The sequence below is a fragment of the Geotrypetes seraphini genome, chromosome 5 (assembly GCF_902459505.1).
Source record: "Geotrypetes seraphini chromosome 5, aGeoSer1.1, whole genome shotgun sequence".
Lineage (NCBI taxonomy): Eukaryota > Metazoa > Chordata > Amphibia > Gymnophiona > Dermophiidae > Geotrypetes > Geotrypetes seraphini.
The window spans coordinates 245,136,163-245,161,877 of NC_047088.1; the positions used below are offsets into that span (position 1 = coordinate 245,136,163).

The window sequence follows — 25,715 nt, forward strand, 5'->3', positions numbered from 1 at the left end:
CAACGACCTCGAAATCGAGAAGCTGACTTCTCCTGATAATAGCTTTGGGGTTAAGCAGTGGGCTGACAGGGAAACCAGGGTTCAAATCTCCCTAATGCTCACGATGTTAGGAAAGTCACTACAAGTAACTTAGGCCCCTTTTTATGAAGGTGATGGGACTAAAGCACGCTGGACAATTGCGCGCGGACAAAAACGCTAAGACAAATGCACGCAGGACATCAGCGTGCCGGATTAAAAGGTAAATATAAAACGCTCCAAGGGGGTGTGGGGGAGAACTACTTTACTTAGTGTTGCTGCTGCCATTGGGGGTGAGGTGGGGGGAACCCCCCTACTTACAGAGGAAACTAATTTTTCACAAAAACACTGGGAAAAATACATTATCCTCTCTAATGGGGGTTTCCTCCCCCCCAAACCTCCCAACGGTAGCGCCAACACTTCTAAGTAAAATCGGGGGGTTTCCCCCCACACCCCTTCTCGGAGCGCTTTAAAGTTACCTTTTAATCCAGAGCGCTGACGTCCTGCGCACATTTGTCTTAGCGCTTTTGTCCTCGCGCAATTGTCCCATGTGCTTTCATCTATGAACTTTTATGAAGCTGCGTTAGGGGTTTTTATTGCAAGCCACTGTGGTAAAAGCTCCATCACTCATAGAATTCCTATGAGCATTGGAGCTTTTACTGCAGCAACTCGTGATAAAAATAAACCCCTAACGCAGCTTCATAAAGGAGGTCTTAAATCAGTAAGGGTGGGCAGGGGGGATGCGATGCACCCAGGGTGCTGTTCTCTCCACCCCCCACTCTTTTCAACTCCTCCCCCAGCTGTGCAAACGCCTTCACTTCCCCCACCATACGTCTAGATCTTCGCCAGCACGAGCAGCCATTCCAACCTGTTGCTTGCGCCAGCGTCGGCTCTCCCTCCGATGTCACTTCTGGGTCCTGCGCCTAGTAAGTGATGTCAGAGGGAGAGCCGACACCGGCAGCAAGTGGGTGATGCTGCTCGCATCAAGGACCTTAAAGAGATTTGGGGGAGGGAAGGGGCGGGGAAGGAGCGTGTGTGTGTGTGTAGAAGAGGGCGGGGGAGGGGCGCCACCACCCTAGATGCCCCTTCCACCCTCGCTACGCCACTGTCTTAGATTGTAAACCCACCAGGGACATATGTACTATATCTGAATGCAGCTTGTCTTGAACTCCTATTTAAAAGGCATCAGGAAACTAAGTACAATAGCAGCAATTCTATTCCTTGATGGCACGATGAAGGTGTCATAATGGGGTGTGCTTAGTTTCAATTCTAGAATGGATCTTAGATAGGCCTATGTTGTTATAGAATGCTACAATGTTCTAGAGCAGCCCCTCAAAATCATTTTTTTCTTACTAGTTTTCAAAATACCTTATATTTCTAGAGCAGATTTGTCAGTATGCCACCAGCAGCCATATGATAATTCTCTCGGCTGCATGTGTCACTCACGGCATAAATTCATCATCCAATCTGCTTTGCTATATATTTTTTTCATTTCTTTTTATAGTTTTTGTTTTGTTTTAATACTTAAATTCATTAATTCATTTATGTTGAATCAATTTTTATTTTCAAACAAAAATCCAACCAACAAAATACCAACATCCAGAAAACAATAGAAAGAAACCCAAATACAAAGCAAACAGATCCAACAATCCCAGCCCTAACCCTTCCCACCCCCAACCCCCGGTCCAAAAACAAAGAAAACCCAAAATGCAGTAGGCTTGAACTATTATAGCCCACTGCCAAGGAAAAATATTGAAACCCCAACACCCCTAAAAAAAAACCCCGAGAGAGAAAAAGATTATTAATTCATTTAAAATGCTACCTATTCGGTTAGCTTTTAATAATTCATGTAAGAGAACACCAACTACTTAGCTTGAAGCCGTTTACTCTGGCTCCTGCTATCAGTGTATCAATCTTATGTGTTAGTCTTGTGCCAGGAAGGGACTGGTCGACATATTTCATCCTTAGGCTTTTTCAAGATCAGCCCCCCCTCTTGAAAATCAACGCGTTCATACTAGAGAGTTGCGCGGGGACAGAAATCCCACCCGTTCCCGTCAAAGTCCTACCCATCCCCGTGAGGAATCCCACCCGTCCCCGTGAGGAATCCCTCCATCCCCACCTGTCCCCGCGAGGAATCCCCTCCGTCCCCACCCGTCCCCGTAAGGAATCCCCTCCGTCCCCGTCCGTCCCTATAAACTTCAGAAATAGTTATTTAATTTAATTTTGCTACTGAATTAAAGGCTCTGGTAGAAACCCATTTACAAATAAGAAAAGAGACTTTAATAATTTGGAAATATTAATTGGGAAAAATACATACTTTGTAAACGGGTTTCTACCAGAGCCTCTAATGTTTATAAATTTTTATTAACACAACTAATATACTACTTTATGCTAAAGAAAAAAAAAAAAAGAAATAAAATTTTTTCCTACCTTTGTGCCTGGTTTCTGCTTTCCTTATGTTCTCATTCAATTCCTTCCATCCACTATCTCTCTTCTCTCTGTGTCTTCCATTTGCTCTGTTACTGTGCCTCTCCCTTTCTCCCCCCTTCCAAATTGGTCTGGCACCCATCTTCTTCCCTCCGCTCCCCCCATAGTCTGGCATCTCTGTCTTCTTCTCTGCCAGCATCTTCGCCCCACTCTCTCTTCCCCATTTCCCTTCAGCGTCTTCTCCCCACTCTCTCTTCCCCATTTCCTTTCAGCGTCCTTCTCCCCCCATCTTCCCCATGTCCTGTCAGCGTCCTTCTCCTCCCTCTGTCTTCCCCATGTGCTTTCAGTATCCTTCTCCCCCCTCTGTCTTCCACATGTCCTTTCAGTGTCCTTCTCCCCCTCTGTCTTCCCATGTCCTTTCAGCATACTTCTCCCCCTGTCTTCCCCATGTCCTTTCGGCATCCTTCTCCCCCCTCTGTCTTCCCCATGTCCTTTCAGCGTTCTTCTCCACCTTTGTCTTCCCCAAGTGCTTTCAGACTATTGCATTATCACAGGCGTACGTCAGCGAAATCCACAAGCAAGTTTTAATTTAAAAAAAAATCAAATCGAAAGAGAAAGCATTTCCTAATTACCTGCGTTCTGCACCGTCCCGGGGTCACAGGGTACCTCCACAACGCTGCATCCCCACTCTCCTACCCCCTGCAATTCCCTGGCTACAAGTACAGCACAAGACAAGAAGAATCCAGATGTGTTTTCAGCCAGACTCAGCTGCTGTAGCTGCTGCTGCTCCCTAGAAAACAAAAAGCCATGCCAAGCAGCCCTGCGAGAAAAGGAAGAACTGGAGGTGTCCACTTACGCCTGAGCTTTAGGGAACCCCATAGATAACAGAATGTCCAGTGACGACCCATGTTTGACTGTCCCAGCCTTGTGCTGTCTGTGCCTTCTTGGGGTGACTTTGCTGTATAGGTCCTCTCTGGCGGCCATGGTCGGTGTGCAAGTCACTGTGCCATCGTGACAGTGTTCTCAGCCATCAGACACACACGCACGCACACACCACATACAAAAACCTCCCCGAGCTGATAAAAGGAAAGCAGCTGGTGTGTGTGTGTGTGTGTTATTTTACAGCAGCTCAGCATGTACGAGGAAGCTTCCTGGTGCAACACCAGCAGCTACTTATAAAGTCATCCTCGGGCTAGGAAGTGACTTTTCAAAATCTGCACCATTGCACTGAACTTGCTCCTGAGATTCGGCTTTGCCGCCCTTCTTTACCCCTGGCAGCGTGGGTGCCACACAAGCCAGGCCATAGCAACTTCCTCTGCTTTAAGTTTCAGCATCCTTCTCCCCCCTCTGTCTTCCCCAGTGCTTTCAGGATCCTTCTCCTCCCTCAGTTTTACCCATTTCCTTTAAGAGTCTTTTCCTCTCCACTCCACCTTTCCTTCCTTTCTCCCTCCCTGCCCCTTACCTTCGTGTCGCTTCCCCGCCCGACCGACAACAGAACAGGCCCGGTCCGACAAACCTCCCTGCCCTGAATCCAGCTGCTGTAAGAAGGTAATTTAGAGTCGCAGCTACAGGGCAGGGAGGTTTGTCGGACCGGGCCTGTTGTCGGTCGGTTGGGGGAAAGCGCCACGAAGGTAAGGGGATCTGGCTGGCTCTGCACCCCCCTAAGGCTGCCCCGGGGTGGACCGCCCCCTCCCGCCCCCCTTGGTACGCCACTGCCTTGAATTTTTCCTACCTGCCCTGCCGCAGCACACAGCCACCAGAAGTCTTCCTGATGTCAGTGCTGACGTTGGAGGGAGGGAGGGTTTGCTTAAGCTGTGTGATGCGGCAGGCCAGGTAGGGAAAAGAAGACGAGCCTTGCGGCTCGAGTGCATCCAACCCCGCAGGAACCCCGCGACCCTAGGGGGCGTCCCCACGGATTCCCGTCGTCCCTGTTCAGCTCTCTAGTAGCACGAAAATAAGCCCTAGGCTGTCATAAGGGAAAACACCCTCCAGGGATTCAAGATAAAGTTAGACAAATTCCTATTGAACAAGGACGTACGCTGGTAGGGCTAGTCTCAGTTAGGGTGCTGGTCTTTGACCAGAGGGCTGCCGCGTGAATGGACTGCTGGGCATGATGGACCACTGGTCTGACCCAGTAGCAGCATCTCTTATGTTCTTCTTATTGAAAGCTGCATAGATTCCTTGTAGAGAATTGTGCGATACAAGACATTGGATTGGATTGTAAAGAGAGTTACAGTAATCTAAATGAGGGAGTAGAATAGCATGCACAATGTTCTTACAACTATTCTGACTCAAAACAGATCATATTAAGAACATAAGAATTGCTGCTGCTGGGTCAGACCAGTGGTCCATCGTGCCCAGCAGTCCGCTCTCATTTTTAACTATCCCTATTTTCTCTTCTGTTAAAGATTTTACATATTCTGTACTCCACATATTTCTTTCCTGATTTGTTCCAGTTCCTGACCTTCAGCAAATATTTTTAATATCTTAGTAAGACTAACATGGTAAGTAAGCCTGGGCTGTGGTTTATAAGAATTTTTCCATTTTCAAATATACAATGAACATTAGAAATGTGCTTTTGTTTTAAAACCAACATGAAAGCATTCATTGATATTTCCTACACTACATTCTCATTTCCCCTATGGGAAAAGAAAAACTAATGAAATATTGTTTATACTGTTTTAGTGTGCATTGTTCAAAACATTTAGTAAATGGGTGCATTAAAACCAATGTGCAGATGAAAGCACACACTTTGTAAAAGAAAAAGGAATGCGCAGTGAAAAAATCATTTAATTTGTGAAAAGATATGCATACAGTGCCTTGGCTTTTGTTTTCACTGTGTAGGATTTGGATTAGTGAGTGAACTAAGCAGATTTTAGCAAACAGCCACAGAAGAAGACTGCTACTGCTACTACTTAATCCAGTGTCTCCCAAACTGTGTGCCCCGAAGAGATTCCGGTTGTGCCACAAGAGATTCCAGAATTTTACTTTATTTTTAAAAACTCCCTTCCTAAGTTTACACTAGAATAGATGACACGTACGTTGTGTATGCAAGTGGCTGTCAATGTTATGAGCGTCTATGTGCGTAAGGATACAACCGCCCAGACAAGCATCATTCTTTGATGTGATTGATCCTTGAAAACTAATGGCAAATAATTTTAGTTTTATTTTTTATGCCATAGTAATCCTAACTTGAGCAACAAAGCAATAAAAGTTTTGTTATTGTTTGAATCTTCTTATCTTTGTGAACTTGGATGTTCAGCTCTGACAGAAATTAAATCGGAAAGAAGAGAGCAACTGCAGATGACGGATGATGAAATGTGTGTTTGCTTGTCGACTATCGAGCCACGTTTTGAGTTAATTTCCAATCAAAAGAGCAAGCACATCCATCGCATTGATTAGCAATTCTATTCTATCTACTTTAGTTCCACCACTGTTACAATTGCCCATACATAGCTTAAAGAACTTTAAATAAATAACCTATAGAGTTTTACATAGGGCTTATTTTTCCCAAATTCAAGCCTTTCATGCGGGTTTAATTAATTCCCCAATTTGTATTAAATGTGATAGGGATCCGGGCACATTATCTCATGCTTTTTGGCTTTGTCCTTTTATCAAATCATTCTGGTCTGCCATCCTATTATTTTTGGGTTCTTTATGGGGTAATCCTATGGTGGGTTCTCCAAAGGGAGTAATTTTTGGTAAAGCAGCAGCTTGTGGGGTTTTTGGCCAAAGGAAATGTCTTTTATTTCAAAATGCGTGTATGATTTGGCATGAATGTATTACACAATTTTGGTTACAGAAAGAATCTCCAAGTTTCTGGCATTGGAGGAACCAGTTGCATCGTTTATTTTTATTTGAGAGTTGGGAGGTTCGGCGATCGTCTAGGAAAACTTGTCTTTTTATGGAAGTTTGGGATCCTTATATTCAAAATCTTTCACCAAGAGCAAGAAGTTTAATTCTCAATGATTTACTATGAAGCTAAGGTTTTCTAAATTACATTCCAGATCTTTATATTATTCCTTTATTTTTGTCAGCTTTCATCCAGGGAGAGGAGGGGGATTTCATTTGGAGGGAAGGGAACGGGGGAAGGGGATAGAATCAAGGGAGGGTAGAAAGGATTGGATTAATTCATATGGGAATTTAATTTGGAGGAATGATATAAATATGTATGGAAATATTATTATTGTGAATCTTATTGTAATGAATATCTCTTTGTATTATCTTATTGTATTTTTACTTGATTGTTATAAATTAAACATTTGCTCTGTTTAGTGTGCCAGAGCTAAAAAAAAGTTTGAGAGACACTGACTTAATCTATTGTGTTATTACAGCTGCACAGCACTGTACAGAAGGTGTCTGTGCTCTGTGAAACATACAATCTAGCAAGACAAATAGGACAAAAGAGAATGAAAATGACTAAGACAAGTGGTGATGAAAAGAAACAGGAGCTGAGAATTTAAAGTGGTCTATAAATTGGATTTGAGGAATACCAATCTAGGTAAACATAGAAACATAGAGTATGACGGCCCAACAACGAAAAGAGCCAACAGCCCAACAAGTCTGCCCACTCAAGAACCCTCCCTCCTTCAAGAATCCATCTTTTAAGCATTCCTCTGGAGCGACCCCACCTGTCTGTCCCATCTTCCCTTGAAGTCGAGCGTGGTACTGGCCTCGACTACCTGATGTGGAAGACCATTCCATTGATCAATTACCCTTTAGATGAAGAAGTATTTCCTGGTGTCCCCATGAAAATTCCCCCCCCCCTAGTTTTAGCAGATGTCCTCTTGTCGCCGTGGGACCCGTAAGACAAAAGATTGCTTCCTCCACCTCAATGCGGCCCGTGATGTATTTGAATGTTTCTATCATGTCCCCCCTTTCTCTGCGCTCTTCGAGAGAATATAAACGTAGCCTGCTCAAATGTTCTTCATATGGGAGATTTTTTAAGTCCTGAGACCATACTAATGGCCATTCGCTGAATCGACTCCATTCTTTTCACATCCTTTTGATGTGGCCTCCAAAACTGAACACAGTACTCCAGGTGAGGTCTCACCATGGATCTGTACAACGGCAGTATAACTTCAGGCTTTCGGCTGATAAAGCTCCTTCTGATGCAGCCCAGCATTTGTCTAGCTTTTGCTGAAGCTTTCTCCACCTGATTGGCAACTTTCATATCTTCTCGGATGATTACTCCCAAGTCCCATTCTGCTACAGTTCTGGTTAGGTTTTCACCATTCAGGGTGTATGTTCTGCATGGATTTCTGCTACCAAGGTGCATTACCTTACATTTTTTGGCATTAAAATTTAGTTGCCAAGTACTGGACCATTGTTCTAGTAAAAGTAAGTCCTGCTCCATAGTGCCGAGCATGGTTGCGCTATCAGGCTCTGCTGCGCTGCCCACAATGTTGCATAGTTTAGCGTCATCGGCGAATAATGTAATTTTGCCTCAAAGTCCCTGAGGCAGATCCCTTACAAATATATTGAATAGTATCGGGCCCAAGACCGAGCCCTGCGGCACTCCACTGGTCACTTTCAATGTTTTTAAAGGAATACTGTTTACCATTACCCTTTGAAGTCTGCCGCTAAGCCAGTCTTCTACCCATGCAGTCAGTGTTTCTCCCAGGCCCATCGTGTTCATCTTGTTCAATAACCTACGGTGTGGGACACTATCAAAAGCCTTAATGAAGTCTAAATACACGATGTCCAGGGACTCTCCCTTATCCAGTTTATTTGTTACCCAGTCAAAGAAGTTTATCAGATTGGATTGACAAGACCTTCCCTTTGTAAAGCCATGCTGGTGGGGATCCCTTAGGCCTTCGTCATCCAGAATTGTGTCCAATCTGTTTTTGATCAAAGTTTCCATAAGTTTACATACTATTGATGTGAGACTCACTGGCCTGTAATTTTCGGCCTCTGACCTGCATCCCTTTTTATGGAGCGGAATAACATTGGCAGTTTTCCAGTCAAAGGGAACTTTTCCCTTGCTTAGGGAAAGATTAAAAAGCTCAGCTAACGGTTCTGCCAGGACATCTCTCAATTCCCAAAGTACTCTGGGGTGTAGATTATTCAAGCCCTTAGCTTTGTTCACCTTTAGCTTTGATAGTTCGTGGTAGACATTGCCCGCGGTAAATGCAAAGTCCTGGAATGTGAAGAGTGGAGAGGTTGTGGATAAGAGTTGCTTGTCTGATAAGCAGAATTCATGAGGAGGGAAATGAAGCAATCAGAAACTACAAAAGAATACACTTGTAGGCAGTGGCATAGTATGGGCCCCAGGCGCCATCTTGGTGAGGGTGCAGGCACCCATACTGCTCTCCGTTCCCCCACCCCTGCGCATGCACGCCACTTCCCTTCCCCTGTACCACTGTAAAGTTCTTGGCGCAAGCAGCAACCCCCAAGCCGCCGCCCCAGGCACCTTTCACCCTCGCTATGCCACGGCTTGCAGGCGAGTAAGCAGTGTAGAAACAGATGTGACCAGTGTAGTGACTGGAGAAGAGGCATCATAGTGAAGGAAGAAAAATCACACCGCTGAAGTTTCACAGCTTATTTAGGTTTCGATATACCGCTCATTATAAAACTGAACGGGGTACAATATTTTGGGGAAAAAAGAAGAGAAATTATATAAAAAGCCGGGAAACATACATTATAATAATATTCATGCATACATAATGAAATTAGACATAGTGATGTGTTTAATTGTATTGTTTTATTGTTTGTGCACTTGATGTAAGATTGAAAATGAATAAATAATTTGAAGGAAAAAAAAAAAAAAGACATAGGATTCACTAGGGTAAGAAAGTAATGGGAATGTGGGAATGTCACAAAAGGGAAGAGGGTAAGGGAATTATTTAAATTGATCTTGGTTCAGGTTGAGATTTAATTTTCTTTTTGATTGTTTGTTTTTCCCACTTCAATATATATCGTAGACATCATTAAATAGAAATGTTTTGAGACTGGATTTAAATTTTGTTAATGAAAATTCATGACGGAGTTATGATGGAAGAGCATTCCAGAGAGTGGGAGCTGTTACTGTGAATAGACTGTAGCAGAGATCTGTCGGGAGCAGACTGCAGTAGTTTTAAGGCAATGACCTTTATCATGGCTAGTTAACATCATACTCCTGGCAGTATAGTTAAGAACATAAGAATTGCCACGCTGGGACAGTTTGAAGGTCTATCAAGCCTAGAATCCTGTTTCCAACAGTGGCCAACCCAGGTCCCAAGTACCTGACAGAAACCCAAAGAGTAGCAACATTCCAGAGCTGAGATTGTGATGTCATAAAACCTCATTCCACCAGTGTCTAAGAGCCAAACTCATCAGTGATGTCATAATAGCTTGATTGTCCTATACATGGCTCACATAAAAATTGCCATACTGGGACAGACCGAAGATCCATCAAGCCCAGCATCCTGTTTCCAATAGTGGCCAACTCAGGTCCCAAGTACCTAGCTAGTTGCACAGTGACTACCATAATATCATACTCAGCAGGTGATGTAGTAAGGGGGGGGTGGTCCACTCTGGGTACCATTTTCCTAAGGGCACAGCACCCCTCCTCCTCTCCACCCCGCCCCACTCCTTTCCTTGCTGTGCGTGTACACCCCTTGCCTTCCACCGTACCTTTTTTACTTCCCCGGAGCAAGGTTGCTGCCCACTTTGGCATCGGCACTCTCTCTGACATCATTTCCGGGACCTGCACTTAGGAAGTGACGTCAAAGGGCAAGCCAACACCGATGTGGGGCATGCTGCTCATGCCAGAGAAGTTAAAAAGGTACAGGGAAAGGGAAGGGGACGGGGGAGGGGCACCTGCACCCCAGGCACCGATCACTCGTACTACGCCACTGCACAGCTCTATTTAAATACTTTGTGATATTAAGAACAGAGAGGGCTTGTGAATGTTACTGTTGCTTCTTTTTAAAACAGATGGCCTAATTGCTGTACATTATCCCTTGCATCTGGGTACTATTATAATCAAGTATTCCATCCTGCTTTTTTTTTTTTTGTTGCTGTTGTTTCACGATTGGAGCATGCTGGGAATCTGTGCCAGAAAGCAGAATGAAAACAAGGTGACTGAGCCGGAGCGTCAGGGGAGAGCATAAAAGGAAAAGAAGGCACCAAGCCTGGAACGGTGCTTCAGCGTGAGATCGACACGATCATACAAATTTTACTTGATTTAAAATATTTATGTTCCACCAGTCACAATATTTCAAAGCAGATCACAAAGTAACACAGGAAATAATACAAACATTTACACAATATAAAACACAGCACATTCAAGAGGCTGTTCTACCAGTAAACTGGCCTCCTCCATTCTGTCACCCCAAGGCCATAGTGCCTGTTCTAAAAGATACAGAAACCTAGGTGTGACCACAGTTATACAAGCCTAGAACTGGGGTAAAATGCAGGTGTTTAAATACTGCAGGGACATGCATAACTTACAGTATTCTTTAAGTTATGTGCGTAACTGTGGGAACTCTACTTATTTCCTGCCCATACTTCAGGGGTGTCCAATGTCGGTCCTCGAGGGCCGCAATCCAGTCGGGTTTTCAGGATTTCCCCAATGAATATGCATTGAAAGCAGTGCATGCAAATAGATCTCATGCATATTCATTGGGGAAATCCTGAAAACCCGACTGGACTGCGGCCCTCGAGGACCGACATTGGACACCCCTGCCATACTTCATCCAAGTGTGTGCACACTAGTACTGCCCGATTTGCTAATTCAAATCGATTCACTTCAGTGAATTGATTTAAATTGATTCATTTTCCTAAAAATCAGACTCACCAATCAAAAGCCAACCAACCCCCAAACCCCACCCCACCCTCATCATGAGACCTGACGTACCTCTGGGCCTCCTAAAGCTGAAGTAGTGACCAGCCAGCAGAGGCAGTGCTCTGAACAGGTTGCTTGTGGCCTGCCCCACCGGAGCCTTCCCTCTTCTGCATCACAATGCACCAGAAAGGAGCAGGTCCGTCTCATTCAGACAGAGGCGGGCCTGCCAGCTGGACTTAGAAAAGACCCGGCCGGTTGGCCTTCTTACAAGGTTAGGGTGGGTTCTGTTAGGAGGGATTGGGCATCCCTTCTGCCCCTTTCGTTTGGGGGGTGTTCTGGGCAGGAGGGATTGGGCATGCCTCCTGCTGCTTTCATTAGGAGGAGGTGTTCCAGGCAGGAGGGACAGAGTATCCCTCCTGCTACTTTCATTTGGGGGGGGGAGGGGTGTTCCGGTTAGGAGGGACTGGGCATCCCTCCTGCTGCTTTTGTTCGAGGTGGGGTGTTCTGGGCAGGAGGGACTGGGCAACCTTCCTGCCGCTTTCGTTCAGGGTGGTGGGGGTGGTTCCGGGCAGGAGGGACTGGGCATCCCTTCTGCCTCTTTTGTTCAGGGGTGGGGTGGGGGGGTGTTCCAGGCAGGAGAGACTGGACATCGCTCCTGCCGCTTTCGTTTGGGGTGTCACCGTCCCCGCTGTCCCTTTCACCGCCCCGTCCCCGTCTTCAGCGTCTTCTCCTCTCTATCCCCCCACCCCCAGCACCCTTCACGCGGTCCAGCAGCTCCCTCCCACCTGCCAGCCGTGCATTTCCCTCCCTCCCTCCCTCTCTCCCTTCCTTTCCCTTACCCTCTCTTGTGGCGAAACTGGCAATTTGTATAAGGCTATGAGCTGTATTACAGCTGGAGCCTTGAAGTCGTATTGGGTTGTCTGCTAGAAAAGTCTCCTCCGATGCAACCGAAAACAGGAAGTTGCGTCAGAGGAGACTTTTCCAGCAGGCAACGTGACGCAACTTCAAGGCTCCGGCTGTAATACAGCACATAGCCTTATAGAAATTGCTAATTTCAACAAGAGAAGGTAAAGGAAAAGGAGGGAGGGAGGGAGAGAGGGGGATGTATGGCCGGCCGGCCGGCTGGCGGGAGAGAGGGGGATGCCAGATCGAATGCTCGTTCACCGTGCGTGCTAACCATTCACCGCTCCACGGGGCGGTGAATGGCCTTGTCCCCAATCTCGCAGTGACCTTATTTTTGGTCACCGTTTTGGTAGGTTACCCGAGACTAGCCACGGGTAACAATCACCGTGTCATTCTCTACTGGGCATCCCTCCTGCCGCTTTCATGTGGGAAGTGTTCCAGGCTGGAAGGACTGGGCATCTCTCCTGCCGCTTTCGTTCGGGGGTGAGGTGGGGGGGGGGTGTTCCAGGCAGGAGGGACTGGGCATCCCTCCTGCTGATTTCATGTGTGTGTGTGTGTGTGGGGGTGTTCCGGGCAGGAGGGACTGGATATCCCTCCTGTCGTGTTCATTCGGAGGGGGAGACGAGAGGCTGCAACTGCGACCACAAAACATAACACAGCAGGAGATCCCTTGCCATGATAAGCTCAGTGGCCGTGTCTACTTTCAACCCGATTTTCTAACCGGTGTCTGTAAAATGTATGTCGATCAGGTTCATTTTAGGAGCAATTCTGTATAGGATGCCTGTCGGCTTCTGAGACCGGGTGTCCTAAACAGAATCTGGGCCTTAGTGTGCAACTGAAAAGGTGGTGTGATTATGGGAGAAGCATGAGCAGGTCAGGGATGTTCACTAAAGATGAATGCATTTATACAATTCAAGGGATCTATGCCTAATTTACCTACCAGATTTACCCCAGGTTTGAGTTGGTGTAAATCCTCATGCCCAAAGTTAGGTGTGGATCTCGCCACTAGGCGTTACTGTATAAACAGCGCTCAATGCTCATTTTTTTGACACCCATTTTTTAAGTGTCCCCCTGAAGAAGGCAATTAATTTTACCAAAACTTGGATCCTTGTTGGGACTTATACAATAAAGAATTTAATTATGACTGGATTTGACATGTATTTATTCAATTTTCTATACTGTTCTCCCAAGGGAGCTCAGAATGGTTTACATGAATTTATTCAGGTACTCAGGCATTTTCTCTATGTGTCCCATAGTCTATCTAATGTACCTGGGGCAGTGAAGGATTAAGTGACTTGCCCAGGGTTACAAGGAGCAGCACAGGGCTTGAACCCACAACCTCAGGGTGCTGAGGTTGTGGCTCTAATCACAACACCACACTCTCACACACACAAATTAACGCACACAGCGTGCATGTACACAAATATGTAGATATTCAGCCGGTGGAGGTCAGTGTTTCTTTGTCCACCCACTAGTTTTATACTCAGGTACTCAATGGCAGGCCATGTCTGGCCATCGGCACTGAACATAAGAACATAAGCATTGCCTCTGCCGAGTCAGACCATAGGTCCATCATGCCCAGCAGTCCGCTCCCGCGGCGGCCCCCCAGGTCAATGACCTGTAGTGATCTTTTACGCAAGGGCGCTTTGTATTGTATAGTAACCCTCTAATTATATCCCTGGATCCCCTTTCTCTCGTCCAATCCCTTTTTGAAACCCAAAATCGTACTCTGCTCAACCACCTCCTCTGGAAGCGCATTCCAGGTGTCCACCACCCTCTGGGTGAAGAAGTACTTCCTAGCATTTGTTTTAAACCTATCTCCCCTCAATTTTTTTGAGTGCCCTCTAGTTTTTGTTCCAGTCTGAAGAATCTGTCTCTCTCTACCTTCACTATAGCCTTCATGATCTTATAAGTTTCTATCATATCCCCTCCGCTTTTCCAAGGAAAAGAGCCCCAGCTTCTCCAGCCTCTCAGCATATGAGAGGTTTTCCATGCCCTTTATCATTTTTGTTGCTCTTCTCTGAATATCCAAGCATACATGGCCAGATAAGCCTAGATGACCTAACCAAGTTTTATTAAGTAAAATGGTGTGCCGGCCATGTTAGTCCATTTTTAATTGTAATATATAGGGATAAAACATTGACTTCTGGATCTTCCTTACAAATTGAGTTTTCTACCAAGATTCTGGAAGTCCTTTTCGACTCCTCGCTTTCTTTCAAGGAACAAATTAACTCTGTGATTAAGAAATGTTTTTTAACCTGCGTATGCTGAGGAAGGTCAGACATCTCTTTCATCACCGTCACTTCTCTATTTTAGTTCAGTCAATCATATTATCGCACCTCGATTATTGTAATGTTATCTACCTCAGTATTACAAAAACTTGCCTTTATAGATTACAACTGGTCCAGAATACTGCTGCTAAATTGATTTTTGGGAAACGTAAGTTTGATCACGTGACACCGTTGCTTCAAAGTCTTCATTGACTCCCTCTTTACTTTAGAGTTCAGTTTAAATGTGCTTGTGTTATTTTTAAAATTCTTTATGGTATCTTCACTCCTCTAGTTCCTTTATCCTGGAATTTTTATAGATTCTCTTTTGCAAGAGGCGATCAACAACTTAAACTATCTCTTCCTTCCAGAAAAGGGATTAAAGGAGTTAAGATTTTTGGTTAATCTTTGATTTTTAAGTTTCCCCAACTTTGAAATAATCTTCCACTCCTTTTAAGAAGCTCTGGTTATGGGGGCCATTGACAAAATATTGCAATGAATAAATAATAGGATTTCTCTTCTTCTTTTCTTCTATTCAATATCTTCTTTGTGATACACATGAAGGGGAGGGTAGTGAAAATAAATTTTACACAATATGAAATACAATATGTAATGTATGATTGGAAAGTACTAGAAGGGTGGGGGGAGGGAGAGGGGATAAAAATATATTTAAAATATGATGTATTAGATATAAAAGTGATATTGTGTATTCATCAATTGTATTTAAATATTTTGTACACTTTATGTAAAATTTGAAAACGAATAAAAATTATAAATCCAAAAAAAAAAAAAAAAAAAAGAAGCTCTGGTTCTCTTCCATTTTTCCGTAAACTTTTGAAAACCACTTTATTTACTAAGCACTTTGGAAATTAATTTTCTTCAAAATCTTTTTTTTATGGTTCTTTTGTTTAAGTTTACTATTGTAAACCGAGTCAAGCTTTCCTAGAATGAAGCCAAGCATTAGATTAGATTAGAAAACAAAAACCATAAAGGAACTAAATGTGATACCTTTTATTGGACTGACTTAATGCATTTTATGATTAGCTTTTGAAGCTTGGGAAGCTTAGTCAATCTCTTGTCTTCAAGCTGGTAGAGATTTGGAATGGACTTCCTGACTCTATTAGATTGACAGGCCAGCTACAACTATTTCGTAAAGCCCTGAAAACTCTGCTGTTCACACAATATTTAAATGGCTTAACTACAGTATCAACGAAATGATAATAATACAGTTCTTACTTCTCTCATACTCTTCTTCTTATGTACTCTAGTCTTAATTACATGTGAACCGAGTCGAACTCCGTTGGGAGATGACCCGGTATATAAATTGAACACTAGATTAAGTAACCCTTTTATTAAGGATTTGATATACCGCTAAATGCAATGAGTCGTTTAAGTGGTTAATAATAAATTGAGTTGAGCAGCTAGTACCAGTGGCGTTGCAAGGGTGAGAGGCACCCGGGACAGTGGCGCTCCTTCCCCGAACCCTCCTGCTGCGCGCCCCCCTCTTCCCTTCCCCCACACCTCTAGTTGAAGTTGTTGCTTGTGGCGGTCAACAACGTGCTCCTCACGGCCCCATCGGCTCTTCTGTTGATGTCACTTCCTATGTACGGCACCCGGAAATGACGTCAGCGGGAGAGCCGACGGGGTCACGAGGAGCATGTTATTGATCGCCGCAAGCAACAACTTCAACTAGAGGTATGGGGAAGGGAAGGGGGCGCACATGTGACGAGGGGAGGAGTGGGAAGAGGTGGGGGTGGGAGGGCGGAAGGAGGGGGGTGCCAGCGCCCCCACCATGTTGTCCATAGCACAGCACCCCCCCTCACTACGCCACTGGCTAGTACATTATCCAATAAAGAAGTGTGTACACTTCTCCTTCCGTATTCGCAGTTTCAACAATCGCAGTTTCGATTATTCACGGTTTTTAGCTTGCTGGCTCCTCCCCCCCCAATTACATCAGCTTGCATAGAGAAATCGCTGTTCCAAGCGTTTACAGAGAAAAATTGCCAATTCCCGGCACTTTCTTCACTATGTTTTGCCTCTCCTTCAGGAACAGGCCAGGTCTCCCATCATGTTATTCACGGTTTCACCATATTCACAATGGTTTTTAATTGAAAACAGCGAATAACATATGAAAAAGTTATTCGCGGTTTTTCTGTATTTGCAGGTCTGTTAATCCCCTATCACAGTGAATACAGAGGGAGACGTATAAAAGAGGGAAAAAAGAGAGGGGGAAGGGAGAGAACTGGAAAAATGAATTATATTATTGATAGGAAAAAGGAGTGAGAACAGAGGGGTGGGCATTAGTGCCAGAATGCTGCAATGCAGGCCCTCCTCACTAAAAAGAAGTCAGGGTGACAGTATTGAATTAGTCGGGGAAGACATCGCAAGAATAAATAGGTCTTAAGAGAATTATGGAATACAGAATAAGAAATTGGTAATCTAAGATGGAGGGGTTAAGTGTTCCATATTGTGGGACCAAGAACCCTGAAGGTTTTTGTTCTAATGGAGTTGTGACAGATTTGGCGAAGTGATGGAATGTGTAACAGATTGGATTGGGACGATCTTAATGTACGAGAGGAGAAATATGGGATAATGGTATCGAGAGAGATATAACGATGTACCTGGGTTCTATACCTTATGGACTAATGAGAGAATCTTAAAGGCTATTCTGTGAGAAAGGGGGCACCAGTGTTCTGCTTTCAGGATACTCCATTTAGGATTATCTATCATTATCAACCTATTGTAGTATCTTTTTTGAATAATAGTTGATATAAATCTTTCACTATCCTGTTTTCAGGATAGCCACAATGAATATGCATTATAGGTAAATTTATCTCGTGCATATTCATTGTGGCTGTTCTGAAAACCTGACTGGCTATGTGTCTAGAGACCTGGCCTGAGAACCCCTGTCCGAGAAAGTTAAATATGAAATATCGGCACTTAACTGGCTAAGTGCTGACTCCACCCCTGGAAAGCCCACAAAGTAGGCAGTTTCAGCTTAGATCCTAACTGCACCTTTTCAGTGATACTATCTGGTTAAGTGTCACTGAACATGCCACTGGACAAGTGATTTAAATGGCCAGGAGTCATTGAATATCAACCCAGTAGCCTAATAGTTAATGCAGTAGACTGAGATCCTGGAGAGCTGGGTTCAGTTCCCACTGCAGATCCTTGTGACCCTGGACAAGTCACTTAACTCTCCTTTGTCCCAGATACAAAAATCCACTTAGATTGTGCAACCACTAGGGGCAGAAAAAGTACCGGCAATATAATGTGTACAGTGCTGTGTACATCTTATAGCGCTATAGAAATGAGTAGTGGTAGCAGCAGCATTTCCTACACATAAACATAGTCACTTATACAACATATGGCTGGACACGTTGAAAACAACCATGGGGATGTCGCTGGAGGACCTTTCCGGACTAGCACAAAACCACTTTCTTTTTAGATCTGTAATTTATCAAGTCACTAGGACTCGAACACGAGTCGATGGCACCTAACAACGACAACATATACACACGGAAACACATGCACAGAGTATCTCTCAGACAGCAGGCGTCTATGCATACATAGTCTCACACACATACAAGAAGAAAACATGCATGCACACACATGCATCATAAACATCCAATCTCATCATATCCCTAATGAACATGCACGGAACATACAGTCTCTTGCACTCATTCAACACAAGACACATATACTCACACACTCAGAGAGAACACATAAACATACAGTTACAGTAAATGCCTGCACAAAAATTGTGTGCGCACACAGCATAACAGCAATCTTCAGTTTTCTCACTTATATCCCATCCTCACATTACTCAGTTTAATTTTCTTCCATAATACAAAGCCCCTGCCCCATAAAGCCATGCAATGCCTTTGTTACTAAATCCACTGAAGAGAGGTTTCCTACTTACAGTTGGACAGTAGCAAGAACATGAGAATCCCTCTCCCGCGGCCCATCTTCTGGCCCTTGCTCGAATTATTTATTGTGCAGAAAATGTTTTGCACAGTTTCTGAGCCTGGCTGCTGCAGGCAGCCTGTCCTCTGGCTGTCCCCCAGTGATGTGCGAGTCTACCCTGGCTCTCGGCATATGACTTTTGTACAGCCCCACTCTTGGCTAAGCTTAAAGCAAATGCGGACCCAGCTGTTTCAAATCCAGATGTGATGGGGGGAGGAGGAAAAGGAGGGAGGCCTGCCCAGGAACTGGGGTTTATGAACAAATCAAAGCGGACTTACTGTATACACAAAAAACTGCAAATGCTGACCTGGCAGTGTAAGTGGAGTCTGATACCCTGACGACAGCAGGAAGAAGCTGTTCCTGTACCCAAGAGGGATGCGTGAAGAACATATTCAGAGCTGCCAGCTCTGCTACTTTTAAAAAGGTGATTCTTTCTGTTTCATGAAAAAAAAAAAATCTTGTTCAATATTAAGCTTTGGCAGTCAGAATTCATTTTTAAATGCCAGGCACCACAGTTAATTCATACCCATATTTTCAGAAGTAATATTTGCCAGCATTGAATATCTGAGTGTAACAGGTAGCATTGGAAGTTATCTGGGTAATTGCAATATGTTTGCTATCCTTTTTTTTTATTTTATAATTCTTTATTCATTTTTGTATGTTACAACAAGTGTATCAATTAAACTCATATAAAACTTAAGGATACACACTTGATTAACTCACATATTAGCATCAAATTTAACATTTCATTAGGAAATTAGTATTCTATAATGTTAAAATATTATGTAAGAAATCTAAATTTATATCATTCTTATTGAATATAATAATCCCCCATCCCTCCCTCCCAATTCAATAATACATAAAATCATCTTTTTTGTGAATTCATTCAAATATTGATATATTATGTAATAATCAAAAATAAAATCCCACCCCTTTTCCCTTCTAATCAAATATCTTATCATGGGAAAAGTTAATCATTCATTACAAAAATCTGTTAACGGTCCCCAAACTTTCTGAAATTTACTCACATAACCTTTTTGCATTGCAATGGTGAGTTCCATTTTGTACATATGACATACAGAATTCCACCAGAAATTGTAATTTAACCTGTCATATTTTTTCCAATTGTATGTTATTTGTTGTATTTGACATAATTTGACTTCTTGCTCTCATAGTTGTTCCAAATAAAATAGTATGCTATCCTAAGTTATTTATATAATTATCTGAATAACAGAGGTCCATATATGGAAAGCAGTACGAGAAATAAGGTTTTGGATCTAGAGGTTGTGATGGAAGAGGCTAATTTGAATTTAATGGCAATCACGGACACATGGTTCATGGATAAGGTGACCATACGTCCCGTTTTCAACGGGACCATCCCGTTATTGGACCGACCATCTCTTTGTCCCAACCCACCACTTCGGGAAACCGAAATGTCCCGTTTTCAGGGACAGCATCCCAAAGCTGTATGCGGGGACAACGGACTGACGATCACTTTCCCTCCCTGCCGTGCTAAAGCCTCCCTCCCTCCCTCAAGTGCTGATTCAACCTCTCCCCCCGCCGGTCCGCCTCAGCCACTGTTTCTTGACGCCCAGAAACCTTCTTCCCGACGTCAATTCTGACGTTGGAGAAGAATTTCAGGGCGGGGCTAGGGCGGGATGGGGGTGGGACAGACAATTAATAGATGTCCTGTTTTGATGAAAATAATAAATGGTCACGTTATTCATGGAGATTCATGATGGGATATAGTTATATTAGGTTATAACCTGTTCAAGAAAGACAGGGTGGGAAGAAAAGGCGGGGGAGTGGCATTATATGTTAAAGATTATATTAAAGCCTTACAACTGCAGGATCCACACATGGCTACCAATGATATAGGGAAATATAGTAGGGAGATCCTGGATGCCAAATTTAGGCACTTAGGTAGGAAGTTAAAATTCAGAACCTGCAGAGTAGCATTTTTAGAAGTGCTCCCTGTTCCACGTGCAGGACCCAAGAGACAGGCAGAGCTCCAGAGTTTCACATAGATGAGGCGATGGTGCAGGAAGGAGGGTTTTAGATTTGTTAAGAACTGGGCAACCTACTGGGGGAAGGGGAAGCCTATTTCACAAAAATGGGCTCCGCCTTAATTAGGATGGAACCAGGCTGCTGGCATCAACATTTTAACAAGGAGATAGAGCAGCTTTTAAACTAGAACATAGGGGAAGGCCGACAATCGCTCAAAAGAGCATGGTTCAGCATCCCGATAGTGAAGTTGCAATACAGGCCACAGTAGACTAGGTTTCCTTAAATACAGCGCAGCCTGATTTTAAAGATTGCAAATTATCCATGCCAACTGCAGAGAAAATTGTAAATAGATATGACAAACATTGTTTGAAATGTCTGTATGTAAATACCAAAAGCCTAAGCAACAAGATGAGAAAGTTAGAATATATTGCACCAAATGAAAAGATATGTAGATATAATAGGCATCTCTGAGACCCGGTAGAAGGAAGATAACCAATGGGGCACTGTCATACAGGGGTACAAACTCTAGTGATAGGGTGGATGGAATTGGTAGAGTAGGAGGAGCGTTATATGTTAAGGAGGGCCTTGAATCAAATGGACTGAAAATTCTACAGGAGCCGAAACACACCTCGGAATCCCAATTGCAGATTTTGCTATCATCATCCCCAAAGAGGCAAACCTTAACAGACAGCCTTTCAGTAATATCACTTACAACAGGGGTACCCACACTTTTTGGGTTTGCGAGTTACTTTTAAAATGACCAAGTCAAAATGATATACCAACAATAAAATTTAAAAAACTCACAAAGCACACTGAAAGGCAGAGAAAATGTTAATTATCATTCATATTCCAGGGATTTTTCAAAGAGGTCAACGCAGATGACTCTATGCAATGTCACCTCAGTAACAACCATACAAAAATAGACAAATATACCCCCTCCCTTTTTATTAAACCGCGATAGCAGTTTTTAGCACAGGGAGCGATTGGCTGGCCCAGAACTTCCTCTTTAACGTCAAAATTGACAGGGAGAGGAATGCTGGTCAGTCTGACGCTTCTGCAGGGAAAGCTTGGGGCGGCGGTGGGGGACGTCAGGGAAAGGAAGGCTGATAGGCCCGGTAGATCGGGACGGCAACACGAGTCTATCATGGAGCCCGGGATGGGCTCCGAGATTGACTCGCGTTGCCTTCCTGATCTACCAGTCGATCGTGATCGATGTATTGGGCACCCCTGACCTACAACAATTACAAAAAGAACAGGCCCAAGAACCAAACATTAAGGCACACCATTAGCAACATCTCTTCACTCAACCAGTTCCTAACCCAGTCCGTCACTTTGGGGCCCATCCTGAGGGCCCTCATTTTATTTATTAGATGCCTGTGTGGAACACTATCAAAAGCTTTGCTAAAATCTAAATACATCACCTCTAGTGCTTTCCCTCTATCCAACTCTCTGGTCACCCAGTCAAAAAAAATTGAGCAGATTTGCAAAACCTGCCTCTAGTGAATCCATGTTGTCTCAAGTTGTATAATCCATTGGATTACAGAAACTTCATTATTCTCTGTTTTTAAGGGTTTCCATTAATTTACTTACCACAGAATAATGATTGGGCCTGTTGTTCCCTACCTTTTCCTTACTTCTGCTCTTGAGGAGAGGGATCACATCCACCCAGTCTTCCAGTATCATTCTTACATAGAATACATAGAGTATGACGGCAGAAAAGGGCCGACAGCCCAACAAGTCTGCCCATTCAAAGAACCCTCCCCTAAGCATTTCCCTGGAGTGAACCCACATGTTTATCCCATCGTCTCTTGAAGTCGAGCACGTTGCTGGCTTCGACTACCTGACGTGGGAGACCATTCCAACGATCAACCACCCTTTTGGTGAAGAAGTACTTCCTGATGTCGCCATGAAGTCTCCCACCCTTGAGTTTGAGCAGATGCCCTCTTGTTGCCGTGGGACCTGTAAGGAAAAAGATATCTTCCTCCACCTCAGCACGGCCTGTAAGATATTTGAACGTTTCTATCATATCTCCCCTCTCTCTGCGTTCCTCGAGAGAATATAACTGCAGCCTGCTTAGACGTTCTTCATATGGGAGATTCTTGAATCCTGAGACCATCTTAGTGGCCATTCGCTGAACCGATTCCATTTTCTTCACATCCTTTTGATAATGTGGCCTCCAAAACTGAACACAATACTCCAGATGAAGTCTCAGGGCATTATAACTTCAGGCTTTCGGATGACAAAATTTCTTCAGATGCAACCCAGCATTTGTCTAGCCTTGGTTGAATCTTTCTCCACTTGATTGGTAGTCTTCATATCTTCACTAATGATTACACCCAGGTCCCGTTCTGCGACAGTTCTTAGGTTTCACCATCTAGGGTGTATGTTTTGCAGGGCTTACTGTTACCAAGGTGCATAACCTTACACTTTTTGGCATTAAAACTCGGTTGCCAAGTATTTGACCATTTTTCCAGTAAAAGTAGGTCCTGCCTCATAGCGTCGGACACGGTTGCGCTGTCCACTTCGTTGCATAGCTTAGCGTCATCAGCAAATAATGTGATCTTACCTCGAAGTCCTTGGGGTAGGTCCCGTACAAACATATTAAATAGTATCGGACCCAAAACCGAGCCCTGCGGCACTCCACTGGTCACTTCTGACATGTCTGAGGAAGTACCATTTACCACCACCCTCTGAAGTCTACCACTGAGCCAGTCTTTATTCTAGAGAAGCATTGAAAAGCCAGCCAGCGAAACCGCCAGAACTTCCCTAAGTTCAGATATACACTATCTGGCCACATCGCTTTGTCCACCTTATATTTTAGCTAGCTCCTCATGAACACAGTCCTCTGAAAATCATTCAGGATTTAGCACATCTCCATTTCTATTTGGCCTCTGTGGTCCTATTCCCAGCCCTTCAACTGTAAACACAGCACAGAAATATTTGTTAAGCAATTCAGCCTTATCTCTATCACCTTGTACATATTCCTTCCCTTCACCTTTGAGTTTCACAATTCGATTTTGCACTGCCTCCTATCACTAACATATCTAAAAATGACATGTCCTCCCCGTTGTACCGTGTCGGCTATTTTTTCTTCCAGTTGTATCTTTGCTTTCCTGATTACTCTGGCAGCTTCTCTTATCTTTTTTGCCTGTCTTCCTCTTTTTGTGATCTTTAGTAATATATGAAGGCTAACATCTTTTTTCTTACCCTTTCAGCTACTACTTTTAAGAACCAAAGCGGCCTTATTTTCCTCTTACTTTCTCTTACCTTTCTTACAAAATAGTTTGTTGCCCTTACAATAGCTCCTTTCAGTTTTGCTTTTCTTCTTCCAGATATTCCCATTCAGACAACTCCTTGACATAATCCTCCATCTGAATAAAGTTGGTTTTTTTAAGATCTATATCCACTTCTGAATGAACCCTCTCTATACCTGTCAATATTAAACCATATCACCCCGGTGATTATTAGATGCCAGATGATTCTCCACTATAATATCAGAAATATTCTCCCCATCCGTAAGCACTAAATTACTACTACTACTACTACTACTATTAATTATTTCTATAGCGCTACTAGACATATGCAGTGCTGTACAGAGTCACAAAGAAGACAGTCCCTGCTCGAAAGAGCTTACAATCTAAACATACAAGACAGACAAACAGGATGTAATGGATACAGTTAAGGGGAACGGTTAATCTGCTGGCTGGGTTGGTGGGCAATGGGGAGAAGGGTTATGGATTCAAGGCTATATCCAGTATGGCTTCAACCTACCTGCTGCAAAATCTCTACTTATAGTGAATCCAGGATCTCCCTACTTCTAGGAGACCCTCGCAATTGAGATACCTTAGTCAACATCTGGCATATTAAAATCACCTAATAGTAGTACTTCCCCTTTTACAGCTACTGTCATAAGAACAAAGAACATAAGAAATGGCCATCCAGTCCAGCGACCCGCACTCGCGGAGGCCAAGCCAGGTGTTCCCTGCTGAGAAACCTTGTTTACTCGTATCCCTCAATGTGATTTGCGAGAAGGTATGCATCCAACTTGCCCTTGAATCCCGGAATGGTGGTCTCCATCACGACCTCCTCCAGGAGAGTGTTCCAAGCGTCCACCACTCGTTGCGTGAAACAGAATTTCTGTGAAGGAGGTCTATGTATCACACCAGTGTAAAAACACTTTCCATTTCCTCTTTCCAGATTGACCCACAGTGCCTTTTCCTTACCCTGTACATAAGAATTGCCATACTGGGACAGACCAAAGGACGTCCTGCATGCTTGTACGTGGTGCGCATGTTGTTGGAACGGCACCGGCTTGAAGGGGGAGTTCAGAGGTCCTGCGCATGTGTCAAAAGGATGGTGGCCGGCTTGAATCAGAAGCCGGGAGGCGCTGGTGAACGGAAAAGTCATCAGCTGAAGAGGGAGGAGATCCGCACGGGGACCCCGGGGAAAGGAAGCCACCACGCTACAAGGGCTGCAGCACTCACAGGCAGGTACTCACCCCTGGGCCACCATAGTAAAACTTGGTTGAGGAACGAATTGTTTCAGTTTACATTGTGGCCTATGGGGACATGTGCTTTGATATATGAGTACTTTGAATTACGAGCATGCTTCTTGAACGAATTATGCTCGTAAACCAAGGTACCACTGTAGTCCCATCCCTTTTAGCATTTTCGTCTCCCTTCTCTGTACCTTTTTTTAATTCCGCTATATCTTTTTTGAGATATGGTGACCAGAATTGCACACAATATTCTAGGTAAGTTCAAGAACTTAACTATTCTCTGAGTGAAAAAAAAATTTCCTCCTATTGGTTTTAAAAGTATTTCCGTGTAACTTCATTGAGTGTCCCCTAGTCTTTGTAATTTTTGACGAAGCGAAAAACCAATTCACTAGTACCCGTTCTACTCCACTCAGGATTTTGTAGACTTCAATCATATCTCCCCTCAGCTGTCTCTTTTCCAGGCTGAAGAGCCCTAACCGTTTTAGTCTTTCCTCATATGAGAGGAGTTCCATCCCCTTTACCATCTTGGTTGCTCTTCTTTGAACCTTTTCTAGCGCTACTATATCTTTCTTGAGATAAGGAGACCAGAATTGAATGCAATACTCCAAATGAGGTTGCACCATGGAGTGATACAGGGGCATTATGACATTCTTAGTCTTGTTAACAATCCTTTTTTCATAATTCCCAGCATCCTATTTGCTAATGAATATGCATGAGGAAGATTTGTATACAATGGAGGTTATAGATATATTCTTTGAGACCCAGTTATTCGTGACCTGGTTTTAACCATTGTTAGAAAAAGAATGTTGGCTGCTTAGTGTAGTATTTCTAATTTCTTTTATAATATGCTTGAAATATTAACTTG

At 43.8% G+C, this 25,715-nt stretch overlaps 1 protein-coding gene across 3 annotated transcripts in view; it reads right to left on the minus strand.

Annotated features, from left to right (window-relative positions):
• Positions 1 to 25,715, minus strand: part of LOC117361428 (TGF-beta receptor type-2-like) — a 145,448-nt gene that overhangs the window by 90,295 nt on the left and 29,438 nt on the right. For 2 of the 3 annotated variants that reach the window (XM_033946743.1, XM_033946744.1), the window contains exon 1: positions 18,302 to 18,491. In XM_033946743.1, coding sequence (XP_033802634.1) covers positions 18,302 to 18,347 — 46 coding nt within the window. In that variant the 5' untranslated portion in view covers positions 18,348 to 18,491. Of the gene's footprint in view, positions 1 to 18,301; positions 18,492 to 18,652; positions 18,780 to 25,715 lie in introns of those variants that run through there. The other variant, XM_033946746.1, reaches the window with a different exon arrangement.